Here is a 14,182-nt window from a genome sequence, read left to right on the forward strand (position 1 = left end):
GCATCTTCAGAAACTTAATAAAAAAGCCATGATGTTCTCATTTAAGCTCAATTTAGAAGGCTGCTCAGAAGGGTGTAGGAATTGTTCAATCTTGTGCAGACCCTAGAAGAGTTAGGCTCCTATACAGTGGATTGTACACCACTTTAAGTGGGTGTCTGATCATCTAAAATCCACATGAAAAATCTGAAGCCTATATTCAGGTGTCTTTCCTACCATCTTACATTTTCAGTTTAGAAAGCACATCCCTAGTTGTGATGTTACATGAACTTAAAACAATTATTTGGTTGCTGAAAACCCTGTAGGTATTTTAGGGTAGTCTTATAAGAAGGATTTGTGATACCAGTTTTAACTACATTATTGTGTCATTTGTGTTCCTTTGAGGTTTAGTTCCAACCTGAGAGAAGTGTTAGAAACAAACAAGGGTTGTCCTCACATGCAAAGAGATTCCTGATAGGCTACTGATTTTTCTTTCCTTAAAAGTATAAGTGGATAATAATGCTAAATTATTAAAATAGCCTTAAGAAAGACATGTAATGAAAACTTTCATGTTAAAACTATTATCATAAATATTGTAAAACTTTAACTGGAGGATATGAAACAACTGTTGTATGAAATATCACACCTGTATACCAATTTCAACAATTCCCTAATGGTAATAGATATAGTAAATTACAGTTTCTGGCGAGTGAAAGCCATCTGGAAAACTGTACACTTTTTTTTCCCCCAGAACTACTGGAAAGCAACCATGGAAATTAGTCACCTTCAAATCAGTGGATATGTTAGCAAGTGGCAAGTGACCATTCTACCAAGAATTGATTCCCAAGCAGAACATACCTCAGTGCTTATTCTTTAATTAACAGCCTTTTCACCTTGTAACGCCATTAAAGCTATTCGAAAGTGCTTCCTGTGCTTATATTTTACAGTTTTCTAAAGTAAAATAAATAATTCTGGCTTTACTCTAAGTGAAAATCTTTTCCTGAAAACTATCACTTTCATAAAAATATATTTAGAAAAAAAATGTAAAAAGGGAAAAACTGGAATGTGGTCTCATGAGGATAAAAAGGCTAGTGCTAATAATTAACAAGGAGAGTGAAGTGGAGTAAATTAGCCATAATAGAGCCCACAGTGACTGGCAAAGTCACCTCTCATTATCAAAAAACTCATTAGGAAATGAAGAGGTGGAAATCCCACTGGGTTATTCTCACTCTCTGGCTATATCAGAGATTACTTTTCAGATTTCTTTGAAATGAAGAACTGTTAGGTCACCATATTGCATATTAGGTTAATCTTCAGTGAAATTTGGAGGACTGACGCCTGCACGTTATTCTATCTCAAGAGCTTTAAATGAGCTCTAAATCTTCAGTGCAGGAATCAGTTTTCACGTAAACCTGACATGAGAGAACTCCTAACAATAAAGAAAACATCTTACATTTACAGCATTAAAGGAAACTTACATGTAAGACTATTTTTATAACTATGTCACTAAAATATAATATGAGAAAGACTGTGAGATAATGAAAATGCATAGTCTTGGCTATTCAAATAATAGTGAATGTGTTATTTTACATAGTGTACAAAACATTGTACAAGATTCAAGGTGAATACTTCAAAGCCAATATTCAATTAACAATGAGAAGAAAATGTATTTCCCAATACAGCATTTAACTTTTCATGAATTAAGAGAGGGGAGGATAGGGAAGTCCTGACTGAAGCTTCTCGTTTCTATTATGAAGGACTCCATTTTGTGTCACCTTTAGATTCCTCATTTTTTCTGACCTAATTTCACAAGCAAAAGTTCATCAGTGATTGCATTCCTGTTGAGTCTAACTGAACTGCTTTTAAAAATGAAGGGAGTAGTATGATCTTCCCATCCTATAAAATATTTCAGCTTTTTGCATGAGACCTAACTGCAAAAGGTGATTTAAAAAATGGCATTCACTGCAAAGATGAATAATAGGTTGAAGATAAATTTGTTGTGATTTCTCAAAATGTAAAGGTTTGAAAAAATTATTGTAGCTGCTTTTATAGTATACATTTTAATGATCTCCAAGATTTCTGTTATTCATGCACAATTATGCCTGACTGTGTAAAGCTTCACAGATTGTACAGTAGTGACAGTACTCAACATTTCTCTAAGACAGCAAAATTATTTTTTCCAGAATTAGATATTCGTAGGGGAGGAAAAGGACATAGTTGTCCCAGGATTGTGTCTTATATTCTGTAATGAATATGTTACTTTTTGTCCACAGAGCCTATAAACTATGTTGTGAAGGGGCCAGCTCTAGAGGGCAATTTACTTTCTGTAGTTGTTTAATTATTTAGATTCATCATGTTTTTAGTGCCTGAAGACAGACATGTACTAATTCCTCGTCATTTAAGATGGTGTCAGAGATAACTTCTAGTGGCATATGCCTAGTTACATGAAGTATCTGTATATTTGGCTTATTTTAGAGATTTTTCAACTCTATATTCTATATTCTGCTCCTTTCCTTTCCAACTTTTCTCCCTGAGTGTCACTTACTATGTACTGTGCTGTTGCTCAGCATTATTGCATTACTACATTGGCATGAATCAGTCAAAACTGAGAGAGTTATAGTTAACTCATAAGCTTCATTTCCTATCAAGTATTACTCAGTAGAATTAGAAAAATCAGCATGTTGAGTGTTAGCCTTTACAGTGCCATTGCCATTATTATGGTTATTGACTTCAAACAGGAACTGTCTTATATGTTTTTTCCACTAATGCTGTTGCAAGTAGCAGAGTGGCAACCAACACCACAGACAGCATCATCACCTTCCTGCTTTGTTACATCCTCTGTATCTCTTTTGTACTAGAATTTATGTATAACATCATAGCCCCTATCTTACAGAGTAGAGTTAGAAAACAACTTGGATTTCATGTAATCAGGGCAAACTTTATACCCACACCAATACCTTTCCTCCAAACTTACACTTCTCATTAATTGTAGTGGGAATCTTTTCTTAGATCAGGGACTTAAAATTTTTGCTCAGTCCTCTTAGGAGATGCTTTGAAATCATAGTCTGCCTTCAGATAAGAGCTACACGTGTTGCTTACTGATAATGAGAACTAACTCAAGCTCCTTACCAGAATATTCCATAACCTTTTCTGACTAAATGGGAGTTTTGGCAAAGGTAAATTGTGCAATAACCAGTTTATGTCACTCTGTCTTATAAAGATGAAATAAATTTTCATCTTGTTTCCACCTCTAAAATTCACTTTTCAAGTATGAAAAGTATCAATTCACTTTTTCAAGACATTTCATATATGTCTTATGTGTAAAAATACAATTTTTATATAAGCTGATACACTTGCAATTTTCACTACAATTTAAATAACTGATTAAGAACTTCACTGCGGAGGCAGAAAGTAATATAAACAGGAAATGAATGGAAATATAAACTTTCGTTTCACATGGCATTGGTTGAGTTTTAGTTGCTACAAATGTAATCTGCACCCTCAAGGATATTTCCTTCTTGAAATTTACTCTTTTTCATTTTTGATTTTAAAATATGGCAGAAAATTCAAGTGGTGCCTTCCTGAGAAGCCTATGGAGAGCAGGATAATTATAGACTCTTTGCCAAAGGGCTAATTTTGTCAGTGGAAAAGAGACTCATGTTAATCTGTGTCATTCTTCCTTTCCTTTGATTCTGCAGAAGCTCTTAAAGACAGACTAGCATGCTGACTCCAGGATAACTACTAAAATGTGCCTGTATAAGTAAAAGTAAGAGAAGCCCCACAGCTTCTGTTGTATACAAGCACAGTAGATTCTTTTACTACTATTACGGATGAAACCTCCTTCCAGCGCTGCATAATTACACTGTAGTTTTCATCTCTAGTATTTTCTCATCATATTTTAATGTGATTCAGCTACCTAATATGCAAAAATTTAATAATTTTCATCTTCAGTATTTCAAGAATTTCTCCTTTGTGGACCTGTTTCTGTTCCAGTGATGTGTTTTCCTTTAGTATTGCCTATGCATTATCTTGCCCTGGCATGGGCTTTCATTTTATTGTTGCTTCTGTGAGGTGGCTCATATGAAGAGGGTGTGGGGTGTCTATATGGACAAGACAATGGAGAATTAAGCTTTGAAGACAAGTGGTAGTTGAGGGATTTGAAGTGTGGCATTTCCTCAAGGATCTCTTGTTTCCCATCTGCTTTGACGCACAGGTGGTGCCTTTTGGCAAGATCAATTCTAATCATAGGGTAGAGTGCCATGAGTCTGATGATGATACTCAGCTATATCACTTACTCCTGTGCTCTGAGTTCTTTCCCTGCCCTGCATTAATCCTTGATAGAGATCTCCAAATGGGCAAATCAGAGCTGCCATGCCCTGAACCCTGGGAAAAGAGAAAGCTCAAAGAGTTGTTGATCTGAGACAGTGCTCTTGTAAGTTTACCCATGTACATAGGCATCCCTGTGGAGGAGCAGTGACAATAAGTCTTGCCATCATTTTGGAAAGTTTCACTTCCCTGTAAAGGCTGGTGTCATGATGTTAAAAAATGATTCAGCTCTTTAAGTTGAACATTTCTTATTGCCCATGACTTCTTTAAATTTCCTTCTGACTTTGAAATAACAAGAGTCACCCTCTTGCCCATGAGGCTTCATTACTATAATTCCCAGAGCTGGGCTTGTAGCAGAGCATTTCTGTGGTGTGTTCAGAAAACACTAAACTACAAGCTTATCGCTTCAAGTAACTGTGATTGCCTGATTAATTACAGTCCTGCGCTGGTTTGCTCTAAAGCAGCAAGATTGACCTAATTGACACAGTTGTGTTCTTACTGTTAATTTTAAGCTCAAAGTTGCCTTCAAAAGTCAGCCTAATGTGCAAATGGATACCAGCCACCTTTTGTTTCTCAAAGGCGATGTGCATCAGCTGTTTACTGTGAAACCTTTGTGTTAATATCCAAATCCTCCTCAGTCGCGTATGCTGCTGGTCACAGATGATGCAGTTTTAAGATATATAAAATAGCTACAAATAGAGAAAAATAACACTGTTTTGAATTCCTGATATACAAACAATTAAACTAGAACTAACTAGTTAACAAGTAGTTCTAGGAGCAGTGTAAATAATGGATCATGTTTGTAATGGACTCATAGGTGCTCTCAAGGGTGGATTCTCAAGTGTTTAATAAAGAGATGATCCTATGCCGCTGCCTTTTTCTCAGTGGAAACCCTAATAATCTCTGTCTGCTACCTAGCTGCCTGTTTTCATGAAACTTCCTGTATCTGATATCTCCAACCCTGTGTCTAATGTGGTTGAAATTAGCTGAAAGTTTCAAAATTCTTAGCAAGAGAGGCAGTTACACAAAGCCAGAGAGGGCTTTATTATGCTTTATTATTATGCTTTATTGCATAATATTGTTTCCTTAGGTAAAACTGATTGATACCTAATTTCCTATTACTCTACAAGTATGTTTTCAAGAAAATAGTTCTTGCTTGCAGATCCTTGTGTTCAAGAAAAAAAAATAGCATTAGCGCCCAGACGTTCAGCAACAAAGGCACTTCCTTGCAATACAAGTAGCAGTAGGGAACTGAAATTCATGGCACATTTTTCCCATAGTCTCCATCTCTCCCAGGTTCACTTTGGACCGGACATTATTCAGGAATGGAAGGCAAAGGAGTTTCTGGAAGTTATAGAAGTTATTTTGATATGTTATACATGGAGTTGTATTAGTAGTGGAACAAGAAGGATTGTAATTTTATGATATGGTTTCCAGGGTTTTGAGCCCTTTGATTCAGGCTTTTCTTCTTAGGAAGAGGAGGAAGCCTTCTCAAAATATGGGTTTGTAACAATTCACTCAAACAAGAAGCCTGGATGTGGGAATAATTAGGAGGAAAAACCCATAAAAGAATTTAAAACAACAGAATATGAGTGAAGGAAAAGGAGGGTTACCAAAGTCATGAAAATTTCTCTCTATGGCTCAGCCTGTATGATTTCCATATGCACATGGGAATATTCTTTTAGGTCCTAATTACAGTGCTGGATTAATGGGTGAACACAGACATTCAAAACATGAAACTGATATATTCCCTCGGTGGGACAAGACCTTAGTGTGCTAAGAGTTAGGATTTGCTAAGAGAACATTTCAGGGGATACAGGGACAAGCAGTAGTGGTGGCTAACTAATCTTCAGGTTTTAAAAATCTTAAGTTTGCATTATGTGTACAGTTTTTCATGTAGTAAATCCCATCTATGAAGCAGGTAATATTCTACTGCTTATGAATGACATTCAAATACTATCTTTTTGGTTTGTTTGGGGGTTTTTTGTTGTTGTTCTGTCTTGATATGTAAGTAATGAACCAAATTGCTAATGCTTAGATTCAGCAAAGTATTATTCATTTTAAGAAGATGCAAAAATGTTCTGGTTCAATAAAGGACTTCAGGATGTACCTAGTTTTCATTACACTGACTTTTTAAAATGTACTGCACTATCCTCATGGAACACTTTACTTGCCTTTTGTGAACTATATTTCTTACACAAGCTGGATCTTATTCTTAGCTTTTGTGTACTAAAACATTTTAAGATATACTTATTCCTATAACAAAATAAAGCAAGGAAGGTATTTGTGGTTTGTTTGTTTTTAAAGCATTTCTGTGCAATGGAAAGTTTCACAAGCACTTGCAAGAAATTTTTGTTCCCATGGTCGTCCGCTACATCGATCTCATGGAATCATCAATTGCCCAGTCCATTCACAGAGGTCTTGAACAAGAGTCATGGCAACCTGTCAAGTAAGTGCTTTTTACAAAATCTGAACAAAGCACCTGCCTATAGTTTTCTGTCTAATAAGGGGTTCTCCCCCATTGTCCTCTAAATATTCTATTTTTTATTGTATTCCTACATTGTTTATTTCTTCACAGGAGCATCACCAACAGTCTTCCTAATGTAGCTCTTCCAAAAGTTCCAAGTTTGCCTCTTAATCTTCCACAAATACCTAGCTTTACTACACCAACCTGGATGACTTCTTTGTATGAATCCACGTGTGTATTCTTCAATAACCTTCTGACTGTATGTCAGCTCTGCATGGCCTTGCTAGTGTTCTGTGAAGCTGTACTTGGATTGCATGGTGTTTATCATCTCTTAGTTGGAAATTATTATTTCTTGGGAGTGAGCCAAGCATGGACTGTTAGTGAGTTGCGCTTTCTAGTGCATTAAAATGTAGTGGTTTTAAACCTGATAACACAAAATCAACTTGGCAAAGGTCTGTCATAGTATGAATGATGTTTAATATTCTAAACAACCTAATGACTCTTCTGAATTAATAAGCAGTGGGGAACCTTTTGGATAATTGATTTTAGATCATGGTTTTATAAAATGAGGCGGCCCATTACATTTTTGCATGGGTTTGATTAATTCATTGTATACTGGTTCTGAAAATCATTGATTGCAAATATTGTTGTTAGATTAAATGTCCATTTTATAGGAAAATATTAAAATATTAATAAGTACCCAGAATAGAAGTACATCCATTTCTTTGTCTGTTTGAAAAAAACAAAAAGCATATTTCTTTCTGATTTCTCCCTAGTATTTCAGTGATCTTTTCTTAAAAAAAAAAAAAATAGAATATACATACCCTGTTCTGTGGGAGTATTCCTGTAGTTCAGATTTCTGTGTCAGAACACATTCATGTATGTTAGGGAAAGGCTCAAGAACTTTATTTTAGAAAAAGTTGTGAAAGACTTCAAAAACCACACATTCTAAACACAAAGCTTGATAATATGATTTTAAGCGAAGATTGTCTTCTCAAGTTTTATGAGTTTGTAAATGCTTCTAACAAGCACTACATCTTTTTCTGCTAGAGTTCATAGAATCATAAAATACCATATTGAAAGGGCCCTCAAGGATCATCTTGTCCAACCTTTCCAAAAAGCATGGTCTAGATTAGCCCAGCACTCTGTCCAGCTGAGTCTTAAAAATGTCCAATGCTGGGGAATCCACCACTTCCCCTGGGGGGTGTTGGGGGGATTATTACAATGGAAGATTATCCTCATTGTGAAAAATTTTCCTGTTGTTTCCAATCAGAATCTCCCCCAAAGTAACTCAAACTCATTATCCCTCATCTTTTACATGTGAATCCTTGTATAAAGGATTTATTATGATTGTTGTTCTGTTGTAAATTCCCCTAAAAACTGACAAAATTCCTCTTAATCCTCAGCTGTGGTACCTTTTGTGTTTACTGTAATAATGCTAGGTTTCTCCTGATATGCAAGTCATTTCAGCTCTTTCGATACAAACTAATCAGTCTTCTGCAACTCAAATTCCTTTCTGTTATCCCCATGTTTTCAAGGGTCACTTTTTTTTTTAAGAATAGCTTTCAGAGTTAAGAGCTGATTCATATTCATCTGTTCTGAATATTGAATTTATAATCATTATATAATAAATACAGATTCTGATTGGAGGATTGTAGGGGTAGATCTTTCTTAAATGGAGGGTTTGGTGTAGCAAAAAATTCCTAGACTGTGTTGTCAAAGTACGTGCCAGTATAGTGAAATTAAGCTATGGCCTTATCCTCCTTGCACATTTTCTGGTATTTAGTTTCATGGTATGTATGACGAAGTGTGCATAAAATCCTAAACTAATCAGTGAAGTTGTCATAGCATTTGGTGAACAGTGAGGTTGACATATGCTGTAACTACTTGCCAGCAGTATCTGTCATTCTGCTTTTTTTCAAAAGGAGTGGGGATGAGTAGTGTCCCCACTGCAGTGTGACCTTTGTAAGGTCATCATCTCCTTTCAGCCACCCCACACAGCATTTAAGAACGTGCTGACTCAGATGTAGCCACCTCTTCCTGTTGTTTTTCCATAAGCATAGAGCTTTGAGGTTATATTTCACAAGATGTGTATGAATTGACAATCTTGATTGAACATAGCATTAAGTTACCTTTGTAATACTCTGGTATTCAGGCAGTATTTTAAGAATCAGCCTACCTACATCCTACTGAAGAGCCAAGTAACTTCTCAGAATGGCCATGTATTTGTATCAAATCAAAAAGCAAAGGCACTGCAAGACAGTCTTCCTCCTCCCATGCTAAGGAGTTTCCTTTTTCCTGCTGGCAATGGTGTCTTACCTTCCAGCAGAAGTGGTTTACTTTCACTGTTATGTGAAAGAAAGGAGTAGAGTTTTATTTCTCTGCCCACTTCTCCCATCCCATCTTTTTCAGGGGGAACAAAGCTTCTTCCTATAGTTAAATTCTTCAACAGGGAGATTATAGAAGATACCTATGCTCCAATACCTGTTAAGCAAAACCTAGTGTTTCTTTACAGGTTTCAGTTTCAATGTGATGAACACGCAGCTTAAATGGACTAGAGTGGCATGTTGTATTGTACATATAGTCAGCAGAGGCTTCTAAGTTCAGGAGCCCAGGCCATGCTTTGTCAGTCATCCCAGGTGGCTCCTTCTCTCCACTGACTCCTCCAAGTCGTCCTTTTCCAGTTCACCATACTCACTCATCTTGACCATAAAGCTGATGCTTTCACAAGAAGATGGCTATGTATACACGAAGTTCTGCTGGACTTCCCTCTTTCTCTTTGAAAGTGATGGTTTTGGCCAATTAATCATTATAAATTTGAATTGCACAATGAAGAATCTACAGTCAAAAAGATTGAGAAAAAGCAGTCTGTGAGCCAACTGTGTTATAGTTATGGGTTTATCAAAGTCCTGTGTCTGTTTTGTCTGTAATAGGAAGAGATTTCATATTCCTCAAACTTTACTAATGTTCATGTTCATGCTCCTGAGTTCATGGTTAATTACCTTCATATTCAATAGAGCTGTAATGTGCCTACCTAAGAACTTTGGTGAAGAGAAAGAAGTGCATATATATTCGCAATTAGGCATCCCTTCTGTGTGCTTTATTGATGAAAATAGATTTTCCCCCTTTCACTTTAAAGTTGCTACAATTCTTTTGAACATTACTGGCAGAGATTATTTATATTTTTTAATTAACTGTTCCTTCTTCTCCCCTTGTTCTGTAGCAGTAAATATATGCTGCTCATAACAGCATTTAGAAAGATCACCTCATTTTCAGTTATTTTTTGGACATTGGAAAGCAAGATATGAAAATTGTTATGAGTAGTAGTCTGTTTTTCTTGATTAGTCTCAGGAGAGGACAACTGATAGGACACCTTGGCTAGACAAGCAGAGCAGTGTGGATTACTATTCCATTTGGCTGAAGATAACCTTAAAGAGCAAAAAAGTTTGAATATTCTGTAAAAGCTTCTATTCAGCCAGAATGAGGAATTTTTCCTTACTTATTAATTAATTCAGATGTACAACTTTAAATTGCTCTTCATATTTTAAATTTAATTTCTCTGACTGTTCTGAACCTGGCTTTTAAGTTAGATTTGTGGGTGATTTTAATTGTTTATGGTTTAATTTATATATTATTATTTTCAGTGCAGATATGACATAGTTTCAGTGACCAGAAATGCTGTAGATACAGGTTGTCTGTTGCTATCTGGTGCCAGTCTAGAACATCAGCTTCAGGAAAACTCAAGGCTAGGGAAATATGGAATAAGATATAGGCTTATAAGAAAATAGTCCTGTCTTGTCTTCCACCAGGCAGCATCAAAGGAAATGTGTCAGCTATATTCTTCCTGCTATGGCTCAGCTATAATGAGGGACCATCAGTGACCAGTGACCAGAAGGGACCAGCTGGAGCAGTCCCAGTGCCCTGATTGTGACATGAAGGGAGCTGGTCTGAATGTGTCTGAGCTCTCATGCTGGACCTCTCTGTGTCTTTATGCGTGTTGAAGGAGTCACGTGGCCACGTTTCGTTTCTGTTTTGAAGACTTTTATCTGTAGTGCCACATACATTCCTGTCATAGTGCTTACCTCCAGTAAAGTGGTAGGAGGCCATGGTCTGCATTTTTTAAGGATGGGTATTTAAAAGTATAGCCATAGGACTGATGGATTAGTGAAATCTGGCCGATTTACGTTCTGTAGAAGTTTTGAATGTGGCTAGTTCCTTCTGAGCCTTCAGGAAGACGAATGTATATTGTGGGGGAAATTTCTTTTCTTCCAAAAATACTAATATGCAATAAGAAAGAAAACTCAAGAAATGTGTTTTGGTTGCTCGATGCTTGGGTTGCTACACTCTTAAACTAAGAGAAATCATGGGGTAACTCTACCCCTAGTGTCTTTGAGGAACTTTACATAAGTTGTAAGATTCTTGCAAAAGTTTTGCTTCATCCTTCCCCTCATCTGCTGGTGGAAAGTAGAGAGATGGGGCTAAGTGCAACTGACTCTGAAATTATTGAAAATCCTCTTCTGTTGAAGAAATTCTCAAGTGACCTTCTGAGCCCTGAACATACATCTTAAGGCAGCATACAGAATGTAAAGCTGGAGCTCACAAGGTGGGGACTCACAAAGGATGTAGAGCTGGTGCCCTGTTCTGTAAACAGTCCTCACTAAACACTTAAGGGTAATATCTCAGTAGTAGCCTTAAAAAACCAGTAAATTTGGTAATTTATAAAATGATCATCATTGCCCTTTGGTGAATTCTAGAAGAATCAAAGACAGCTGCTTTTGAATCTTGAGGTTGATCAATAGTGGTTTTAGATATTTAATATTTTTCCTATATTATTATATCCCAAGACACCCTGTGGAGTTTCATATCTAGGCAAGAAATTATTTATTCTACATCTACTCTGGAGCCATGTGTCTGCGTATTTTCCAGAAAGTGTGCTTTATTAGTGGACCATTTGACTTCTTAGGTACTTGGCAAGCTTAGTGAGAAGCTGTCTCTCAGCGGTCAGTGGATAACTGAATTACTTAGAAGGCTGTATGCATCTCCCAGATTTGACATGATATTTCTTGGAGAAATGTTATGTCTTGGATCTTTTTTTTTGCTGTGTTCAGTATGATGCAAGGCATAAGAAATAATTTAGATTAAAATGGACCTCTGGAGATACTTGGTCCACTCTCCCAGTCAAAGTGTGACCAAACACAAAGTTAAATTCCCATCAGAAAAAAATCAGAATTTAATAGGATGGGCATAATATTTGCCTCTTTTAATCATTGGTAAGCTTCTCTTACTGCCAGGGTCTAATTAATAAGAGTGGACAACTAGATAGTACCTGAAAGCTTAATTTTTGACCAGCAAAGCAGTGGAGTTTGTGCTTAATTTTCAAACCATAGATAATTAATAAATGTAGTTATTAATGAAAGAGTATCAGTTCAGTTTCCTGGTAGAGCAATATTATTCCATTCATTAGACTGAATTGGCTTTACCATACACATTCAAATAAAAACTTCCAATAGCTGAGAATGTCTGAGTGTCCTGTCCCTTCACAAAAAAAAAAAAAAAAAAAAAAAAAAAAAAAAAAAAAAAAAAAAAAAAAAAAAAAAAAGTGGTTCTGACATTATGGATATAGATGCAGGTTTGATTTGAAAGGAATTAATCCTGCTGCCAGGAGGACGAAAATCTGAGTTTAGCTCTTCTTCTGCAGCATTTAACAAATAAATTAGACATTGGTGTCTGGATGTGTGAACCAGGAACAAACAGTTTCTGTTGTAGCACTTTATTTTCCCTCCACATCTTTTTTGAATAATATGTTAGTCAAATTTAAATGTCATTAGACAATGCTGAATAAAAAATTGAAGAATGGGAGATAAAAATTATATTAAAAGAAAATGAATGAGTGTTTCTCACAGAATGAATTAGTCTTCCGTGAACCTGTGTCTGTTATTACATTATTATAATTGCAAAACTTAATTTGGTAGTCTAATGAAACAAAATTAAGTGGCTACTATGGAGTAAGCGTGCATAAGAATACATTTATGTTATTATGAATACATTAGTCCTCCTGAGTCCTAAAGAATTTCCTCTGGAATTCCATTAGGCGAAAAAGAAAAAAAGTATGGAGGAATAAAAAACAGTTAAATTGTATGATCTGATGATGAAAATGGTTAGTTCTGTTTCTTGAGAAAGTATGATTTGTTTTCTAGAAAATACATGTTTTTATCAACTATAATATAAATACTGAGATTGTTCCAATTTCTGTCACTGTATGATTTATCTTATTCTTTTATCCCAATCATCTCAAAAACTGGCTTAGTCACTTTTGAATCAGTTAATGTGCATAACGTAGCATCTACAGCTTCATTTATTGCCAGTATGCACAGCAAGTGTAATGACATCTTCAATATTTGCTTGTCATATAACTTAAGAAATAGTCCAACAGGATTATAAATTTGCTAGAAGTTTTGATTTTTTTCCCCCTTCTATTCCTTAATTAAACTTAGTGATGTATAGAAGTGGTCCCTGTTCAGGTTCAACCTTAACAGGTAATATCCATGTACAAGTTGTAACCTTAGGAGTCCCATGGGCCTTTTTCCTGTTTCTGCTGTTTTCTTTCAGGAGCATGATACAATGTAAAATTAACAATTACTGTTTAAAATAAGTGGGAAAAAAATACATGATATCAAAAAAGCCTAAACTAAAAACTGTGTCTGAAACTCTGGTATATTATTCTGTGCATCATGAAGATATGAAAACCTGTGCCATTTAAAACCAAAGCCAGAGTTGGTCGCTCAGAGCCAGCCTTTCTCTTAGGTGGGCGCCCCTGCTCCCAGCTTGTCACCCACTGCCCAGCCCTTACTGGCTGTCCCCTTCACCTGCCCTGGCAGTCCCATTGGGAACTGAGGCAACATTGCAGAAGACAACGGTGGCTCTGAAGTTATGGTTGTGTTAAGGCAGTAGGGAGAGGGGGCAGGCGGGTGGGTCTGGAAGGTGGTGGATGCTGTGAGACCGAAGCGGTGCTCTTGCTGCATCCATGCTGCCACTTCAGAGCCCTGAACATGAGCTATGCTTTGCTTCACTTCACTGCCCACTGCCTCAGCTAACCTGGTGTGAACCAATGGTGGTGCTATTTACTGTCTGAGGGGTGCATTAGGCGGTCAGATATTAGAGGTCCTTTCTGATTTTTCATTTGTTTTTGAATCAGACCCTGCTCTGTCCTGAGTATACTCAGCACTTACTGATTCCTTCCGTGAGAGGTGGGATCACTTAACATTTTGATAATTCAGTTCTTTTGTCATGAGGCAGAAGAAAGAAAATGGCAGTACTGATGTATTTAAACTACTTGGATCTGAATTGGGACTGTCAGGTGGAGTTTGGTTGCTTGTGTCACTAGCATCCTGGAATTCCATACTGCATAGTATG

The 14,182-nt window shown here is 36.5% G+C and overlaps 1 protein-coding gene across 9 annotated transcripts in view; it reads left to right on the forward strand.

The window, feature by feature from the left end:
* Positions 1 to 14,182, forward strand: part of CADPS2 (calcium dependent secretion activator 2) — a 292,803-nt gene that overhangs the window by 236,439 nt on the left and 42,182 nt on the right. For 5 of the 9 annotated variants that reach the window (XM_027720819.2, XM_027720823.2, XM_027720825.2 and 2 more), the window contains 2 exons: positions 6,610 to 6,751; positions 6,881 to 7,000. In XM_027720819.2, coding sequence (XP_027576620.1) covers positions 6,610 to 6,751; positions 6,881 to 7,000 — 262 coding nt within the window. The remainder of the gene's footprint in view (positions 1 to 6,609; positions 6,752 to 6,880; positions 7,001 to 14,182) is intronic. The other 4 variants (XM_027720827.2, XM_027720833.2, XM_039383665.1 and 1 more) reach the window with 1 other exon arrangement.

This window comes from Pipra filicauda, unplaced genomic scaffold, assembly GCF_003945595.2.
Source record: "Pipra filicauda isolate LSUMZ 115617 unplaced genomic scaffold, ASM394559v2 scaffold113_size4260070_pilon, whole genome shotgun sequence".
In the NCBI taxonomy this organism is placed as follows: Eukaryota; Metazoa; Chordata; class Aves; order Passeriformes; family Pipridae; genus Pipra; species Pipra filicauda.